This window comes from Juglans regia, chromosome 12 (assembly GCF_001411555.2).
Source record: "Juglans regia cultivar Chandler chromosome 12, Walnut 2.0, whole genome shotgun sequence".
Classification (NCBI taxonomy): Eukaryota; Viridiplantae; Streptophyta; class Magnoliopsida; order Fagales; family Juglandaceae; genus Juglans; species Juglans regia.
Window position 1 is genome coordinate 21397178 of NC_049912.1, and position 19587 is coordinate 21416764.

Genomic DNA, 19587 nt, shown 5'->3' on the forward strand with positions numbered 1-19587 from the left:
CCAGAGAAAATATAAAAATATTTCAATTCAAGTAAAGATCCTAGACCCAAATAAACAAAAACTAGAAATGTGTGCATTGCTTGCAAAAAAGATACCAATGCACCTCTAGGACTTTAAGGCTTCAAACCTCCAAATATATATATATATATAAATATATATATATATATATATATATTTTTGCATGTTACTAGGAAATGGTTCACAAGTCATAAAGAAAAAATCCAAGTACATGTTTGTGCACATACTGACATAGAAGTCAAACATCTAATAAATCATAATATCAACCAATTCAATTCTTAATGTATTTGTTCTCATTGATAATTGGGGATCAAGGCTCAACAACATAAAAACACATAGTGGAAAACACCCTAGTATATTATATTTTGACTTCTATTATTATATTTTGAGCACTTTCTCTACAAGAAAATTGAGAAACATGCAATTTTCTCGTAATATTTTGATAGCCAAAACATAATAATAGAAGTCAACAATATTTTGATAGCCAATTAATAATTATTCTCTCTATCAAAAAATGCCAATGGAAACCCAAAATTAAACAATAAGTATCCAAGAAGAGTCACAAATGGAGATACATCAACACATCATTTTTCTCTAATTAGAAGACAAAGATAGGGTGAGTCAACATTAACCGCATATTTTCTATTATTTTTGGGGTCCAAAGCAATAGTTCAAGATATATATGAAGTATTGGGAAAATGATAGATATTTAGCTCATTAAAGTAATTGGGAAATGCATGCAATTTATAAGGTATTATATCTCAAAAAGGTATAGTGTAGCTAGCACAAAAGTACTAGAAGCCCACATTGGTTATTATCCAAATCAATGTATAACAATTAAACCAAATCAATGTATAAAAGCAATAAAATTATCCAAATCAGTGTATAACAACTACAAAATTAAACCAACTCGGTGTATAAGAGAAACAAAACTAAACCAAATCAGTGTATAACAACAACAAAATTAAACCAAATCAGTGTATAAGAGCAACAAAATTCTACCAAATCAATGTATAAATCAAAACAATTTAACCAAATGTGTTAGCACGGGAACCTTACAGGACTCGGTGAGAGAGAGAGAGAGGGGGGGGCTCAAAGGGGGTGAGGAAAGGGCTCAAAGCACTGAAGAGGGTGAGGAAGATTGAGATTGAAGGTTTCAAGGGTGGGGGGCTTCGTCTAGGAGATTGAAAGTTTCTAGAGTTTCATGGTTAGAGAACGAAGGGACTGAGTGAGGGTGGGGGGGCTGGGGGGAAGAAAAGGGAGAGTAAGGGTGGTGGGCTTTCGTCTAGGTGAGGGAGAAATGTTTCTTCGTAGAGAGGGAGAGTAATTTTGGTGGGGGGCTTCGTCTGGGTGAAGGAGAAATGCAGACAAAGAGGGAGAGTGAGTGGTCGAGCTTCGTCTGGGCTAGGGAGAATGGTTTCTTCGCAGAGAGGGATAAGGGTTTCGTTTGCGGTTTGGGTGAGAGAGAGTCAAAATCGTGACGTGGCTTCCTAACCGGGTTTGCCACGTCAGTGTGTCGTGCGATTCAAAAACCAGAGGTTGAGTAGAGTTTTTCGAAAAAGGAAATTGAAGGACAAAAATGACCTAAAAGTTCATATATATTACAACACGTGCAACTTATCTCACGGGCGCACGTTAGCACACCCCACCTTCTCTCGCACAAGACACTCATTTTCCCTCTCTCTCTCTCTCTCTCTCTCTCACACCCTGGAGGAGCTGTGTCTCGGTTGAGAAAACTCATTCGGGTCAGAGAAATATGTTTTTACAATTTCAGAATCTGTAACCTCCCATGGTTTTTCCTTTCGTTTTCTTCCTCAGCAACCAAACGAAATGCAAGGGGTTTCTCATCAAAAGCTTTGATTTTTATTAGGAGGAGGATATGGCGAGCGCAGTGGACGCGGCGGGAGATCCGATCCCGACATCGGCGGTTCTGACGGCGTCTTCGAAGCACATAGCAGTGAGGTGCCAAGCGGAAAACGTGGCCTTCCTCAAGTGCAAGAAGCAGGATCCTAACCCCGAGAAATGCCTTGACAAAGGCCGACAAGTCACTCGCTGCGTCCTTGGCCTGTAAATTCTCTCCCATATTTTCTTTTCTCTCCTCATTTCTATTGTATTTTATTTTATTTTATTTTATTTGCTTCCCAGTGTTATCTCGATTTGTGCTTTGTTTGGTTGCTGGGGAAATGTCAAAGAAGAGAGGAAATTCGAGTATCGAAGACTGACACTCTCTTAATTTGAGTACAGTAGGATGAAATAAATTGAATGAGTAATTCAAGAAACTAACAGGACCGGATATATTTGAAAATTTCAGCTGTTTAAATGTCGTTTTCTTTCAGAATGCTTGGCAATTGAGTGGATATAGGGTTCTGTCTCTCGAAATATCATTCTAATTGTATTGTAAATTTGAAAGATTTCCTTTTATAGTTTTGTTTCTTTGGAATAATTAAGTTCTGTAGTCTTGGCAACAGTCAATAGGAGGCATTCTTGTTGTAACTAGGCAAAGGCATTGGAAAATGTTTGTTGTATTCCACTGCTTTGCCGCTTTTTTTTTTCTTTTTTTGTTTTTTTGTTCTTGTTAACGTAAAACCTCAGCAAGCCATGGCCTTTTGGACCTACTCTGGGGAGTAAACCCCAAAGACATGACCTCCGGCAGAACCGTGCACCAGGTAATACTAGAAATTCCTACTGAAGTGTCCAACATAGTTCATCCCAAACTCTGAACGTATTGGAAATTTGGCATGATTGTAGATGTTTGATTCGCTGAGAAGCACATAAACGAAGAGTATTAGCACCTTATTGATTCCTTCCCCTGATTACTGTGGGATCCATTTACTCGTTCGAGAATCTCTTTTCGTCCATTCTGCCCCAAAGAGAGTTTTTTTTTTTCTTCAAATCAATTATAGATGTAGCATCACTTAGCGAAATAAGTGATTGCATAACTCTTGAAGATTTTTTTTTTTATAATAAGTAAACTCTTGAAGAAAATTTGAAACTAATATATTTTGCATTGACAAATGCTTGATTTACAAAGAGATCTCACAAACTATTTGGTTTGTTGTGACACTTAGATCTATTTTATAATAAAATGATCTTTATAATCTCATGTCCTGTAGCAAGCCACATCAATTTGTGAGTTTTCTTTGTGAGATCTTTTTATGAACCTAGCACTCCTCTTTTGCATTTGGTATTTTTTCAGAGTAATGAGAAAGAGTCTTTCAAACTAGAGGCACATCTTTTTTGTTGAAGTTAATATAGAATTTTGTCAATTTTGTTGAAAGTTTGGATTCATTCTTAAACTGCTTCATCCATACTTGGGTTCTTCCATAATCCATTTTGTCGTCACTGCTTTTGTATTCAATGAAACTTTTCACGGTTCCCTAGATTATTTTTGCTACTAATTGCATTTCTTCAATTATCTGTTTAGTTCTCTTACCTTTTTTTCCCTCATATTTTATGCTTTTTAAAAAACAAGCCAATATCTTTTCTACTTTTTGATTGAGATTTCATTTGGATCTTCAAACTTCATCTTGAAGACCTGTATTGATTATGTGTACTTCTATTGCTTAGGTCATATAAATACACTACATGTCGGAGTGAGTGCGAGGGTGGTTGAGTAGTAGGGATAAACAGCAGTATAGTTTGAATGTATATGTTGAATCGTAGCTGGAAATGATAAAAGGCAAGAGGAAATTCTTTTGCATGCTAGACCAGCATGTTTAAATTTTCCCCATCTTCTGTCTCATCCTTGTTCATTATAATGCTGGACAAGTCAGCCTTTCTTTTGAACCTCGTAGAAATTCTTTCTGGTTATAATTTTATTGGCATGTAACTACTAGTTTGTTTTTGGATATATGTTTCATTTCCTCCATAATGCACGGTAAAATGACTTCATTCATTGTTCAGGTGGCATAATTCTTAAAAGAATTTGAACTTTTTTATTATTATTATTATTTTTTTATGGTTCTGTTACAGTTTATAGAACTCGGCTAGGTAGAATCTTGTTAATTCATTTGCATGGAAATTTTTTGGACTTTTGATTCACTCCTGCACATGCAAAACAAATTCGTCAGAGTGGTAATTCTAATGATAGGATTATTGGCACTGCAGGCTGAAAGATCTTCACCAGAATTGTACAAAAGAGATGGATGCATATGTTGGATGCTTGTATTACCACACAAATGAGTTTGATTTATGTCGCAAAGAGCAGGAAGCATTTGAGAAAGCCTGCCCTTTGGAATGAGAGAGTGTGAGACTAATAACACAATCTCCTGGTCACAATAATATAGGCAGTTTGCATTGAGCAAGTACTGCTGTTGAATACAGTTTTAGGCAATGGATGTTGTCACCCATTTTGGCATGTTCAGTGTTCAGGTTTGCAACTGGAAATGCTTCTAAGCAAAAGACAATATTGCCCTCTTTTCAATTATAATTATTTATGACTGACTGAATTCCTTTCAATACCAAGACTGGCGGATTTTGCAATGTGCATTACAAAATATTAACTAATATATTGCACCCTTCAACTATCATTTTCTGTCCAATGGCATTATTTGTCTAAATCCGATATTTAAGATTAAAAAAAAAAAAAAAGCTTATGTGGCACAATCTTGACCATTGAATTTTGATGGATAATCTAATTCTATAGTCTGTAATAGTTGAAAAGTGCAATGTGTCAATAATGTGCAATCTTATTACGCATGTTAGTTAGAAGGTGAATAGTGTATTCTCTTTTCTTTCTTTTTTTATTCTTCTCTGCTTTCAGTTGCTGTTTGTTTAAGGAGCAGAATATTTTTCTGCTATTTGAGAATGGCATACAAGGATTGGAGCAACAAAAGTGCAGTGACATTGATCAGAATTCAACCATTACCCCCCACTGTTTTAACTTCTAATGACAATCAACACATACTCGCAAAACCAACAACTCAGCAATACTAAAAAGATTTGCATTTTGCAGTCTCTTAAGATTTTATGCCCAAAAAATATGGCTTATTTGAGAAATACAACAAGATGCTTCAATTCTGCTACACAATTCTTTTTCTTTTATTGTTTCATATCAGATGTTCAAATATCACTTCCATTTCAACTAAAATAAATAAATAGAAACCACCCTTCTTTTGTGCTTCATGTTAATATGCAATTTCCCATCTCATACTCACTTTAGGTTTGGATAGTAAATTGAGATGAGATGAAAGTTAAAAATTAAATATAATATTATTTTTGTATATTTTATTATTTCGATATTTGAAAAAATTGAATTATTTATTAAATTTTATGTGAGAATTTATAAAAATTGTAATAATTAGATGAAATAGATTTAAGTGTTTCTCAATCCAAACTGAGCCAGTGGAATGATCATCAAAGCAACGTCGAACACCAAATCCTGGATTTTCCATAGAAATCGTGTATGAAATTTTGAACTCGATCCACGCTATGCAAATTGCATTATACGAATTCTCAAAATAACTTGTGGAAATCTAATGCAAATAGCTTGAGATCCCCCCATTGGACATCTCTCCTTGCTAATTGTCATCCAACATCTGTTCTTAAGAACATGGCTTCATGAATGCACCATCCTCTCGGGAGTCAGGTGGGAGTAGCATTCCTTGTTTGCCCCATCTCATAAAGAGATCCTATTCTTTGGGCTGGCAGTGGCAGGAGAATACATCCCAACCGTCTTCTAAAGATATGCAATTATTCATTCGGAAAACCCTACTCAGAACATATAATAATGCTACATCACAGTATAAAGATTAACGAGCAAGAATCGATAAACACATGCTTCACAAATATACCTCAGGTCACAAGGTTACACGGTCGCGATATTTCGGTGTAAGGGTATCATCAACAAATATATCAATTGGCAATCTGAAATCCATATATTTCAACTATAGCATATTCATATATCTATGACAAATTCCATCACAGCCAGATGTCTAACGATCATAAGAACAGGTGGCAGCACTTCCATAAGGACCACAAAGTTACCGATGGTGACTTGGTCAAATTGCACTACTTTGCACCCCAAAAGCAGGGAGAACAATTGTCAAGATCCAAACCAACCATACAAACGATTTAATGCTACAAAAGTTACAAGCACCCACTTGATTAACAAACAAAATGAGAATAAAAATCTGGAACAACACACACACACAACCATGCAGAACTATCAGTCATATATACCAACATTGTACCCATCCAGAATACAACCAGCCAAAGTAATGTTTAAAATATGCTTGGAACCATTGAAGATCACCACATGAGCAGCAGCATATGACAACCATCAGCGAGGACTGCACAACAAGAATCAAAGAAACGGTCACCTTTCTTCAATTAACCATTGCAAAAATAGATATAGAAAGGTTCTCTCTACTTTTGATTTTCAATTACCCATCGCCAACAGATATACCATCCAAGCTGATGGGACCTTGACAGATTCATAAGTTGAGTCATGTTTCTAAATCTATTAGAAACAAAGGGAGAGGAAACACTTTCTTGCCCTCAATGGCAAGCAAAATCACCAATGACAAAGGCATTAGAATAATAACATACAGAATTTATTTGCATATTATACTCTCTACAAATCTCGGCTCCTGAATCTAAAGACGACAGATAATGATGACATTATATTTAAAAAGGATGTGTACTAGATGGTACTAAAATATATTTGAAAGTCAGAACATACAGAAATGGATCATGAACCGAACCAAAAATATTCTACCTGTAAGATCGTGACCGAGATCTGGAAGGACTGCGATTTTTACCCCTTGGACTCAGTGACTTGCTTGGTGCATAACCCCTCGCAGCATGGGGACTCTGACCATTTTCCCTTGGACTCGGGGACCTCCTGTAGTCCCCCTCATCACGTGGTGAAGGAGAACGATAATCATCCCTAGCCCCATGGTCCCTGTCTCAGCGGCAAGAGACAGACATTACTTTAGAATAAAATCAAATAAAAAAAGTCATAAATCAGCACATGGGACAAAAACATATTTCTCCACGGGAAAGATCACACCAACTAGAAACATCTCTCATTTTCATCAACATGTATCTTTACAATTCATATATCTACAAAGCTCCATAAACAGAACTAATTTCAGCAGTCATTGGGATCAAAATTAGGTACATTGTTTTAAGATAGAAGAGCTGCCACTTACATCCTCTTCAAATCTATTTGATCAAAATATGACCTTTACCTGCACCTTTCCAGGATTTCTGAACAAAAATACGAAACTTGGATCCAAACAGTGAGAGTTAAGCTCTATAATGATGTACTGGATGATCAGCATCTGATAACTTCATAGCTCTCTTGGCCCCAACTTTCTAAAACCTCAAACTATCTTTTTCTTGGACAATGTCATCGTATCTCTACCAGTAAAAACTTTGAATGGCTTCCTTTCTTTGAAGATGATTCTTTCTTTGGCCAAATATATGCTCTATATTTCTTTCTTAACTGGATGGTATATGCAAAACAAGGTATCAACTTAACAAATTTCTTATGAAAGAAAAAATTACTTGAACAGCTTAAATAAGGAGAATACATAAGTAATCTTGATCAAATCATCTCTTGCACCAAATTTAGCTAGTCAAGTTCATTCAGCAGTAGCAAGCCTCACAAACCAAAATTCGGAGGAAAGCAAAGCCCATGGAAGTTGTAGAAAATAGCTGGTGAGGGGGACATAATAGCTAAACTTATGGAGCGACTTTGCTAGAAATGTAGGCAAGTTGCCCATCACTTTATGCTTTCTTTTCTTGTTAATCTTTTTTAATCCAGAAGTCTTTAAAGTCTCCCTTTTCACTTTAATATCTGCATAAACAAGGGCACCGGCAGATATTATTTATTGGAGCAAGTGCTACATTATGTCTAAGAGACAAGAAACTCCTTACATCAGAAGTCACAACAGAGGAAGGTCATCAAGGTTAAACAACTGGATAATACTTCTTGAGTTTTCCAAGATATCTTCTTTCAATAAGTGAATAAAAGTTTTACAAGATACAAAGCAGTAACCCAGGGGGCAGAAGATCTTCTCAATCCCACGCCAAAGAAAAAACAAAAAGAATTGCCATCCTTGGTTGACAAAAGTTCTTATATATATACCATTTTGCAACTTCAGCAGATAAGCTATCACTGTTGTAGAGATATCACCAAGATAAAGAGCATATTTATCATGATACACTTAAAGATAACAATCTGCCTACGTTCAACTAAAAGAGTACCGAAATACCTTTCAAATATCAAATGACTAGTATTAGTTTTGTCTTGCTATTGCTAGCAGCGATTAATCTCAAGTATGGTAGTTCTAAATTAAACATATATATGCTAATTATCCACATGAACATGAGATCAAATATGCTAAACATTTTTCATTTTTCCCATGGAGGCTGAACTAGAGAAGATTTCTTTATTGGAGGAGATTTCATGGAGGCAACAATCTCTAGTTCTTTGGCTGAAGGAAGGTGACAATTGCACTAAATTTTTTCATCGTATGGCAAACTCTCATCGTAGAAATAATGCCATTGAATATCTTCAATCAGGGGACTCTATTATTTCAGATCCTTTGGATATTAAGGGTCACATTGTTACTTTCTGTGAGAAGCTTTTCCAGGAGGACTTCTCTTGGAGACCTAAACTTGATGGGCTGGATTTTGGGCATATTGACCAGCACTCTGTGGACTGGTCAGAGAGACCTTTTGAGGAAGAGGAGATTCTTGATGTGATTAGAGGGATGGTGCGTGATAAAGCCCCGAGCCCTGATGATTTTTCTATGGCTTTCTTCCAAGATTGTTGGGATATTGTGAGAGAGGATATTATGAAGGTTTTTATCGAGTTTCATGCATACATGAAATTTGAGAAAAACCTTAATGCCACCTTTATTGCCCTTATTCCCAAAAAAGTGGGGGCTGTAGAGATGAAGGATTTCCGCCCTAAAAGCTTGGTCAACAGGGTCTATAAGATCATTTCGAAGAATCTTGCCAACCGTATGAGTATGGTGATGGAAACTATCATTTCAAAAAATCAGAATGCATTCATTAGGGGTAGACAAATTCTAGATTCAATTTTAGTTGCCAATGAATGTTTGGAAAGCAGACTTAGAGAGGGAGTTCCTGGCATTCTTGTTAAGCTGGACATGGAAAAGGCTTTTGATCAGCTCAACTGAGAATTTCTTTTATATTTACTTGGGAGAAATGGCTTTGGAGAGAAATGGTGTGCATGGATCAGACATTGTATCTCAACGGTCAGATTTTCGATCTGGGTGAATGGTTCCCCGGCTGGATTTTCACTAGTTCTCGAGGTTTGAGACAAGGGGATCCCTTGTCTCCTTTCCTCTTTATTATTGTCATGGAAGCTTTGAGTAGAATGATTGATGCAGATGTGTGCGAGAATTTCATGTCGAGTTTTTTGGAGGGTGGAGTCTCTCCTGGTAGTATCAAGGTCTCACATCTTTTGTTCGCTGATGATACTCTTATTTTTAGCAACCCTAATCATGACCACCTTCGATCGTTGGGTGCTCTTTTATTATGCTTCGAAGCTTTTTCTAGGCTTAGAGTCAACTTATTTGAGTCAGAAATTGTTCCAGTGGCCCTGTCTCGAATACTAGGGACTTGGCAAGCATTTTGGGTTGTAAGATCTCATCTCTTCCCATGAAATATCTAAGCCTTCCCTTAGGTGCCTCTTATAAATCTTCGTCAATTTGGGATGGAGTGATTGAGAAAATAGAAAGAAGGTTAGCTGGGTGGAAAAAGATCTATTTATCCAAAGGGGGAATATTGCTCCAATTAAAAGTACGTTGTCCAATCTTCCAATGTATTTTCTTTCCCTCTTCCCTTTGCCCATTGGGGTGGCTTGTAGAATTGGAAGAATCTTTCGTAATTTTTTTGTGGGGTGATCTTGGTGATGATAGGAAGCGCCATCTAGTAAGTTGGATAAAGTCTGTTTGGGTGTCGTTAAGAGTTAGATGAATTTTGCTAAATGAATTTTTGAGGCTTCGAAACTTAATGTTTGGGTGCCGTTAAGAGTTAGGAAATGTAAGTTAAAGTAATGTATCCTAGAAACTAAAGTTTTTTTTCCGTACACTACTATCTGGTACGTAAACTGGCATCGCCGATGGTGGTTGTGGGCTTTTGATGATGGGCTATTTGGAATCGCTGAAATGAAATGTGTTCCTTTAGCTGTCTAGCTATCGAATCGAAGGTGTTTGAGGTGAGAAGATATGGGCATGATGTGCTCATTACGGAGAAAGGGTGGAAAGTTGTGAAAAACTTGAGATTGGGGCTAGACACTACCCAATGGGTGTCAAGAGCGTTGGAAGAATGTCTGAAGACTAGGAGCAAAGGGTATTACACTGCTCATCGGGAAGGTGACAAAGGCTTCATTGCCCAGCGTTGTTCCAACCCCCGTGGTTCTTACATGGCTCTGGTGGAGTATGGTGGGGGAGGTCGCCGAAATTTCATTTTCATTCATGGGGGTAGGGATGGAATGGGGTGGAGGAAGCTCGCGGCGACGTTGAAGGAAATTGGCAGAGAATGTGGTCAAGGGAGAATTTTACCACCGGCGGCAATAAGCTCGTCATTGCGGTCATTGAGGGAGGTCCTGGAGATACCTTGAGACGTGCGTCAACCTGCTTCGGCAGACTTGCAAAGGGCAGGTGGCATACCTTTTTCGGTAGCTGTCCAGAGCCAAGAAAGAGGTAAGGCTTCTGAAGGAGTTGCGTGTTATGCAGAGTTCGTTGGATGACTTGTTTGATAAAGTTAAAAACTTAATACGGTGCGTTGAGGGTAATGGTGAGGTGGGCTTGGGCTTGGGCTTGGGTCATGATCTGGTATCAAACCAAACAAAGAAAGGGTTGGGAGCGCTGGAGACATTGGGCGTGGCTAAAGGGCCTAAAGGGAAGGGTCAGGCCTCGTTCCAGTCTAGCCCTGGTGATGGGCTTCAGCCCAAGGAGAGGCTTGAGCCCATTCAATAGACTGGCCAAAGGTATGGCCCATTCTGGAGGAAGAAGCAGCAGCACATTGGTGGCCCATCGACGAGTGGGTTTGCGCCACCGCCAACTGCGAAGCCTCAGGCAACCTCACCGTAGGCCACAGAAGCACCGCCGCCAGAGGCAGTACCATTGGAGTCTGGAGACGTGATTTCTGCGTATCTTTCCCCCACAACATCTCGATAACTGCACAGATCAGTTCGACTGAGGCCGCCGGCGCACAGACAACCACGTCAAGATCAAGGAGATGTCTACGAGGAGGGGCAAGGCTGCTGTCAACCCTGATATTTCGATTGTCTCGACCAGCTCTAATGGTGTTGATTCTCAAGCCGACGGCTCCATCCGTTACACAGAAAGTCCCGACAGCTACTGAGGAAGCTTAGGGAGGGTTAGAGGTGGTGCCTCGGGCGCCGGCAATCAAGGAAAGGGAAATCGTGAAAATTTCCATGGGAAAAAAAGTCTCGCTGGTTCTTGCGGGTAATAGGATAAGTCTGGTGAATGAGAGTATTAGTCTGTTGAAGTACCTCTTGAATTTTGAGGAAGTAGACAACGGGAGGTGTATGCAGATCTTCATGCAGAATCTGAGAATGAGTTGTTTGACATGGACGAGAAAGAGGAGGTAGACTCTGATCTACAGATGGACATAGTTGCAGCAGATAGCGATAAGAAGGAGATAGGTAGTCCGTCACCCTAACAGATGCTTCCCCCTTAAATTGCAGCTAAAGAAATCTCAAAATGGGTGTTAAAAAAAATGGAGGAGATTCAAGATTGGGTGGGACTATCCTGTGATGGTTACGAAGAACAATTCATGGCTCTCCTAGTAGCCATTGAAGCTGGTCGTTTCCACGGCCATGAAGTCGGCGGTTAGAAAAGAGATAGTTGAAACGATTGCAATGCTCTATTAATTATGACAATAAGGAGGGAAGTTCGGGGAGAGACAGAGTAAACGGGAGGGACTTTACTTCTGTTAATGAAGTCTAAAATACTGTCTTGGAATGTAAGAGGGATCAATGACGTCAATAAACGTCTTTGCATTAAATCTTTCATTCACAATTGGAAGATTGATGTCGTTTGCCTCCAAGAAATTAAACTGGAATATATTGACGAGCATAATTTGCAATCTATGGAGAGCTCATTTGTAGGTTGGACTACTTAGCTTCTTCGGGTGCATCTGGTGGAGTTTTAGTAATGTGGGATAGTAGGGTTGCAAAGATGGTAGAAGATTGTATTGGTGCATTCTCGGTGGCCTGTGTTAAGAAATTTGGAAGATGGGTGGTCATGGGCTTTGGCAAGTGTATATGGCCCCAATAGGGATTGGGATAGATACTTATTGTGGGATGAAGTGTCAGGATTTTATTCTATGTGGGAGCTGCCTTGGTGTATTTGTGATGATTTTAATATAATCTGTTTTCCAAGTGAGAGTGAGGGTTTATCTTCTATGACTTCAGCCATGGAGGATTTCTCTCAGCTGATTTTTGACTTGGAGCTGTTGGATTTGCCACTGGTGGGGGGTGAATACACATGGTCTAACTCTAGAAGGGGCTCCAGACTGGACAGATTCTTGGTCTCGTCTTCATGGGAGGCTCACTATCCGAGGTTATGTCAAAAAAGATTGTCAAGGGTATGTTCTGACCACTTTCCCATTATACTTGATTGTGGGGGGGCATTCATAAGGGTAAACGGTATTTTAAGTTCGAGAATATGTGGCTTAAAGTGGAGGGGTTCATTGAGAAGGTAAGAAGCCGGTGGCTTTCTTATCAATTTGAAGGGACCCCTAGTTTTGTCTTGGCAAGTAAACTCAAAGCATTGAAAGCTGATTTGAAGGAATGGAATAAGTCTTTGGGAATGTAAAGCAGCAGAAAAAATCACTTTGAAGGGGAGAGCGAGGTGAGAACAAATTGTTGTCCACACCTGATGAGATTCAAGAGCATGTTGTGCAGTTTTATAGTTCTCTCCTAAGTGAGAAGGAAGCTTGGAGACCTAAAATTGATGGCTTGAACTTTGAAGTTGTGGATGCTTCTTCAGCAAACTGGCTAGAGAGGCCTTTTGAAGAGCTTGAGGTGTATGGGGTGGTTTGTGGTATGAGGAGAGACAAAACTCCAGGTTCGGATGGGTTCTCTATGGCATTTTTCCAAGATTGTTGGGAGATTGTGCGGGAGGAGGTGATGAAGGTATTTTGTGAATTTTATGAGTTTCAAAAGTTTGAGAAGTCGTTGAATGCCACTTTTATTGCCTTAATCCCAAAGAGAGTGGGTGCATCGGAGTTGAAGGATTTTCGTCCTATTAGTTTGGTGAGTGGTGTTTATAAGATTATTTCGAAGGTGTTAGCAAATCGAATGAATAAAGTGATGGAGAAGATCATTTCTAAACCTCAAAATGCTTTTGTTAGAGGTCGTCAAATTTTAGATTCTGTGCTAATTGCAAATGAGTGTTTAGATAGTCGGTTGCGGCAAGGTATTCAGGGAGTTCTATGTAAGATGAATATGGAAAAGGCGTATGATCATATAAACTGAAATTTCTTTTATATATGCTTATAAGATGCGGTTTTGGTGATAAGTGATGTGGCTAGATAAGACATTGTATCTCAACTGTTCAGTTTTCTGTTTTAGTTAATGGGCAGCCTTGTGGTTATTTTCAGAGTTCAAGAGGCTTGAGGCAGGGGGACCCATTATCCCCTTTTTTATTTGTTCTTGTCATGGAGGCTTTGAGCCGTATGGTGGAAGAAGGTTTTATTTCAGGTTTTTCAGTGGGTTCTAATTCTAATGGCTTCATATCCATATCACACTTGCTTTTTGCTGATGATACTCTTATTTTTTGTGATGCTGGCGGGGATCAGATTCAAGCATTGAGGGTTGTCCTGTTATGTTTTCAAGCTATCTTCGGACTAAAAGTGAACTTAAGTAAATCGGAGATGGATCTGGTGGGAGTTGAGCATAATATTCATAACTTGGCAGAATTATTGGAGTGTAAAGTTGTTAATTACCAATGAAATACCTGGGAATACCGTTGGGGGCGTCATTCAAGGCTAAGCATATTTGGGATGGGGTGGTTGAGAAAATAGAGAAGAGGTTGGCGGCGTGGAAGAGAGTTTATTTATCTAAAGGGGGTAGAATCACCCTTATAAAGAGCACCCTTTCTAATACCCCAACTTATTTCCTTTCTCTATTCCCTTTACCAATTGGAGTGGCTAACCGGATTGAAAAGTTGTATAGAGCTTTTTTGTGGGGTGGTTTGGGAGAGTCTAAGACTCCCTTAGAGCTGGAAAAAAGTTTGTTGCCCGATTGTGGATGGAGGATTAGGGGTTCATAGCTTGTGTAGTTTTAATAAGGCGTTGTTGGGGAAGTGGTTATGGAGATTCCATGGGTAAGAGGAAGCATGGTGGAGGGGGGTGGTCGCTCGGGAATATGGAAGTGATTGGGGGAGTTGGTCCACAAAGGAGTGTAGGGGTTCTTATGGAGTGAGCTTATGGAAGTTTATTGGAAAAGGATGGGATTTTTTCTTGAAACAAGTCAACTTTGTGGCTGTTAATCAGAGAAATTGAACTAACTGTTTGGTGCAGAGAAATTGAACTGTTTAGAGCCTACCCGACTGTGTTCAGATTGGCTGTAAATCAGCTGGCTTCAAATTCAGAAATGATGAGCTATTCTAATGAAAAGATGCTTTGGGATGTTAGTTTTTCCAGACCTGTTCAGGATTGCGAAATTGAGGAGGTTACTGATTTTTTCAGATTGTTGTACACAGTGGATAATAGAAGACACGGCAGGGATCAATTGTGCTGGAGACATACAGCTTCAAACAAGTTTACAGCTAGATCATTTTAAGTTATTAATTAATCAGCCACACATTTGTTTCCCTTGGAAGAGTATATGGAAGGCACATGCACAGTCAAAGGTGGCTTTTTTTGTATGAACAGCTGCAATAGGGAATATCCAGACCATAGATAACATGAGAAAGTGTGGCATGATTGTCCTAAATTGGTGCTTTATGTGTAGAAAAAAAGCAGAATCAGTGAATCATTTGCTTCTACACTGCGATGTGGTTAAAGTGTTGTGGGATGGAGTGCTTAGAAGAGCTGGACTGATCTGGGTTATGCCAAAAGCAGTGGTCGAACTACTAGCAAGTTGGACAAGCCTTCATACTTGCTCCTGTGTGGCAGCTGCATCGAAGATGATTCCTTTGTGTATTATGTGGTGCATTTGGTTGGAAAGGAATGAGAGGTGTTTTAATAATAGGGAACATAATGTAGATGAATTATGGAAATTCTTTACAAGTTCGTTACTTAGTTGGTTTTCTGCTATTGTACTCAATGGAGGGGATGTCAATGAGTTTTTGTCATCGCTTTTTTAACTATAGAATGTAACTAGGTGTTTCTTTTGTATATTTCATGTGTACATAGGCATCGCCTATTTCTAGTTTGATAAATAAAAGTTTTACTTATAAAAAAAAAAATTTGTTCATCAGTTACTTGTGGGGGTTTGGGGATCTGTAATTTGAGGCTTTTTAACAAATCCCTTTTTGAAAAGTGGCTTTGGAGATATCAATTAGAGAGGGATCCGTTATGGAAAAATATTATGATGCTAAATATGGGAGGGCTTGTGGGTGTTGGTGTTCTAATGAAGTTAGGAGTGTGTATGGAGTGGGCTTGTGGAAGTGCATACGGAATAGTTGGGGGGAATTTGTTAACCATGTTTTCTTTAAGGTTGGAGGAGGAGATAGGAGTTGCTTTTGGCATAATCTTTGGTGTGGGGAATTGGCTCTCAAGAATGCTTTTCCTTCCCTATTTAGAATTGCAAGGGACAAAGACGCCACTGTAGCTGATTCTGTATCTTTTTACAATAATATTCCCCAATGGAATGTGAGATTTATTAGAGATGTTCATGATTGGGAAGTGCCGATTGTTACTGCCTTTTCCAGTAGACTGTATTACATAAAAATGGTACAGGGAGGAGAGGACAGAATGTTGTGGCAACACGCTGGAAATTCAATTTTTTCTGTTAGCTCTTATTATAAAGTGTTGTCGTGCCATTGTGTCAACCAATTCCCTTGGAAGCGTATTTGGAGATCCAAGGTACTGACTAAAATTGCTTTTTTCTGTTGGTTGGTGTCACTCTGGAAAATTCCGAAAATAGATAATTTGAGGAAGCGAGGTATAATATTCCTGAACTAGTGTTATTTGTGCAAGAAAGATGGGGAGTCGGTTGATCATTTGTTTCTGCATTGTGAGGTGGCAAAGACTCTTTGGGATGAGATTTTCAGCAAGTCAGGTATAGCTTGGGTGACACCCAAGAGAGTGGTGGATCTATTGGCTTGTTGGAAAGGATCTATGGGCAGCCATCACATTTCTGATATTTGGAAGATGATTCCTCTATGCCTAATGTGGTCTTTATGGCTAGAAAGGAATGGACGATGTTTTGATGATAGAGAGCGCTCGTTGGGAGAATTTAGAGTTTTTCTTTCGAACTCTTTGCTTTTGGGCGAAAACTCTTGTATCGAATGGGGATTTTTTAAATGTTTCCTTTTTAGACTTTGCTAGTTCCTAGTTCATAGCTTGTATTTAGGTGTTTCTGCTTATATACTTCTTGTGTACTTGGGCTATGCCCATCTACTTGCATTGATAAATCTCTTATTACTTATCAAAATAAATAAATAAATCTACATATATACCCAAAGCATTTGAATTACTCATGCATTACACGGCCAATCCAAAGCACAAGTAGCTTACATCAGTTTATGCATTGCATAGCAAATCCGAAGCATAGGGAAGGGATAAGTGTAGTGTCAGATGGGCAATGAAAGCAACACCACTGGTCAGATGTATGGCATTGTTTGGTTGAGGGGACGACAATAATAAAACCATCTTATGGAAATGGTACTCACACGCAAGTTCTAAACAATTTATTTCAGTTTTATACAACAATGTCACTTTACTTCTAGGCATATAGGAGAACCATAGCCATTCTGCCATGAATATATGCTGCCATTTATAAAAGAAAGATCCAATGTCAACTGAAAACATAATAATAACTAATGCACTCAGTATTTATGCCTGAACTCACCAACAAATGAAATGAACACAAAATATGAAATAGAATGTATAATTTTTTTGTGCATTCTATGTGGCATTAAAAAAAGTGAAAGAACTCTAATATCAATCCAAACAAATATCACTTGATATTAATAGAGGAAATGACAACCACACAACAACAATAGTCCCCAATTATCAATGGAAACTCCTCTAAGCGAGAAAATCCAAACCTTGAATCGCGCCTAGCTGGTGTAGGTGACCTTGAGTAAGCTGAGACGAGCAAAAACAAATTAAAATAACTTTTTTTATAAGTAATGCAAGTGTTAAGATAATTTAGCAGAAATTTTAGGGAACGTATTTTCTTTATACAAAACTACATGTAATATTTTTCCAATTTTGTAAAAATAAATTAATTGCAAAGGCAAAAGTATAAACTGACAGTGGTAACGTTGTCTAGGGGACCTTGGTGGAGTTCTCCTTCTGCTTCCTCCATATCGACCACTTTTTTTAAGGATGAAGGGTGCAAGAAAGAGAAACAAAGTCAGCAATCGGTTGATAAGGTAGACAGTTTATTCCAATTAAGAGGAAGATTACATACCAAACAAAAAAGATCATGCTAGAAAATGTAAGAGAGTTTAAATGTTGTTGTACCTTGTGCGGGAAGTCGTACGCATTTCTTGAGGCGTTTTTCTATTCTCCTCAGCAAACACAATTCTTATTTCACGTCCACCAATAATTGTATGGTTCAGTTGTTGTTTGGCTTCAGCAGCATCTTCAGCATATCGGTATTTCACAAATCCAAAGCCTCGTGGCTCCCTATTAATATTGAAAAATAATAATTCGAAATCATCAAATTAATACTATCATAGTATTTGAACCACAATATCAACAAAGGAGGAAGTAAATAATTTTCCATTTTCACAAAAGTGTTTGCTTGATGAAATCTATCTTTTCTAGCATGCACGCACACACACAACATAACCATAAAAATATTACAATAGACATTTAAAATCAAACTGATCTATACCATTGCCATAATCCATTCTTGAAGACAACATAACTTGCACTGCTTTTTATGCAGGGTTTGTAACCAATATCCAAATATTAGTCACACTTTATTCTGGGCTATTAGCATGTGTACAGACAGATATAATTCTGCACTGTGGAATCATTCTTGATTGATGTTAAAGACAACCTACCGGTAGATAATGGATCGGTTGCTGTATTACTAACAATAACATCGGTTGCTGTATTACTAACAATAACATAAGGACGGAACCTAGACATGTCCATAGCCCATGAACTAAAGTCTTGCAAGTAAATTGGCAGCACGCGTGAAATGGGAACTAAAATACAGGCATGATTAAGATCCAAATAGGATTTTCAACATAATTTCCGTAAGGCAGCAAATACTTCAAATTGCCATGATTAACGGAGAAATAGATAGGTGTGCCAACCTTGACATGCGATACACACAACTAGATTCAAAAACCTACGACGCGGACACATATGGTAAGACCGAAAGCATACCCAGTATGGTAGTTCTTTGGTAGATACACATCCTTCACGGGACCAAATCGCTCAAATGGGATCCTCAGATCTTCTTGCCTGCACAACATAGTTTAAAACCCCAAATATTTCATTCTTGTACAATTGAGCAATCATCGAGTATATTAAGGGTTTGAGACATAATTAAAGTGAAAATTTAAAGAGAAATGCAGCTATGATAATAGAAATTCAGACTAGTTTTTCATAAATAAGCATCGATGAAAAGGAGAATTGAAAAAAGAATAACAATACAAAATTTCTCTAGACAATGAACTTGAAGAAAAAGAAACAGAAGAGACCTAGCGTCAAGGGGGAGATTGCGGACGAGCAGGCCAGAAGAAGCCGGGGAGCGACGGTCTCTGTAGGACCTGCTTTCGCGGTAGCGATCGCGAGGCTCGTCGTCGTATCGCTTGCGTTCACGTGGAGGGGTTCTGCTCCGCCGGCGAGGGCTGTAGCTTCTGCTCCGGCTTCTGTACCTCGCCATCGCTGCAGATTCTCTCACTTCTTTCTTGCGATTATGAGCAGATAGGTAGAGTCAAGGGACGGAGAGGGTTTGAACACAGAGCACGGCAAAACCCTAACCTTGGGGGTAACAAAGGAGTAGTTATCTCTATCTACCTATACATGCGTGTATAGTTCGTTTTTGTGAGAGATTCTCAAGTTTTGGAGGGAGAGAGATAAGGGCTTGCGAAGTCCGTATATTTCAAGCATCAACCCAAGCTCCTTGGGTTTTTGAATTCAGATCGCTTTATTTTCGCGACCCTCCCAGTTGTAACATTGAGCTTTAGGTTAAGTTTGGTTTTTGGGATAGATCAATTATGTTGAGTTTTTTTTAGAATAATAATAAATTAAATAATAGAAGAATTTATGTGCAGTTTATCTAAATTAAATTTAAAATATATAATATATTTGAATATTAAGATGAATTTAATACTTTTTATAAGAAATTAAAAAAAGTTATGAGTCCTACGTATAAATATATTTTAAGATGAAAAATATTGTAGGTCCCATGCATAAGAA

General features: G+C 38.5%; 2 protein-coding genes across 3 annotated transcripts; one reads left to right on the top strand and one right to left on the bottom strand.

Moving 5' to 3' along the window:
- The first annotated feature begins 1651 nt into the window (after window positions 1-1651).
- Window positions 1652-4506, top strand: LOC109005935 (NADH dehydrogenase [ubiquinone] 1 alpha subcomplex subunit 8-B). 2 transcript variants are annotated; one of them, XM_018985033.2, is made up of 3 exons: window positions 1652-1763; window positions 1889-2085; window positions 4126-4506. In XM_018985033.2, the coding sequence occupies exons 2-3, from the start codon at window positions 1898-1900 to the stop codon at window positions 4256-4258; spliced, it is 321 nt and encodes a 106-aa protein (XP_018840578.1). In that variant the 5' UTR covers window positions 1652-1763; window positions 1889-1897; the 3' UTR covers window positions 4259-4506. The 2 variants fall into 2 exon arrangements, with proteins under 2 accessions (XP_018840578.1, XP_035539317.1); XM_035683424.1 differs by having other exon boundaries at window positions 1658-2085.
- A 1483-nt stretch (window positions 4507-5989) lies between these two features.
- On the bottom strand, window positions 5990-19313 carry LOC109005934 (serine/arginine-rich SC35-like splicing factor SCL28). The gene is made up of 7 exons (XM_018985032.2): window positions 18867-19313; window positions 18550-18627; window positions 17671-17835; window positions 17459-17520; window positions 17250-17289; window positions 6737-6922; window positions 5990-6308 (listed from the first exon to the last, which is right to left on the bottom strand). The coding sequence occupies exons 1-7, from the start codon at window positions 19049-19051 to the stop codon at window positions 6299-6301; spliced, it is 726 nt and encodes a 241-aa protein (XP_018840577.1). The 5' UTR covers window positions 19052-19313; the 3' UTR covers window positions 5990-6298.
- Between the last annotated feature and the right edge of the window lie 274 nt (window positions 19314-19587).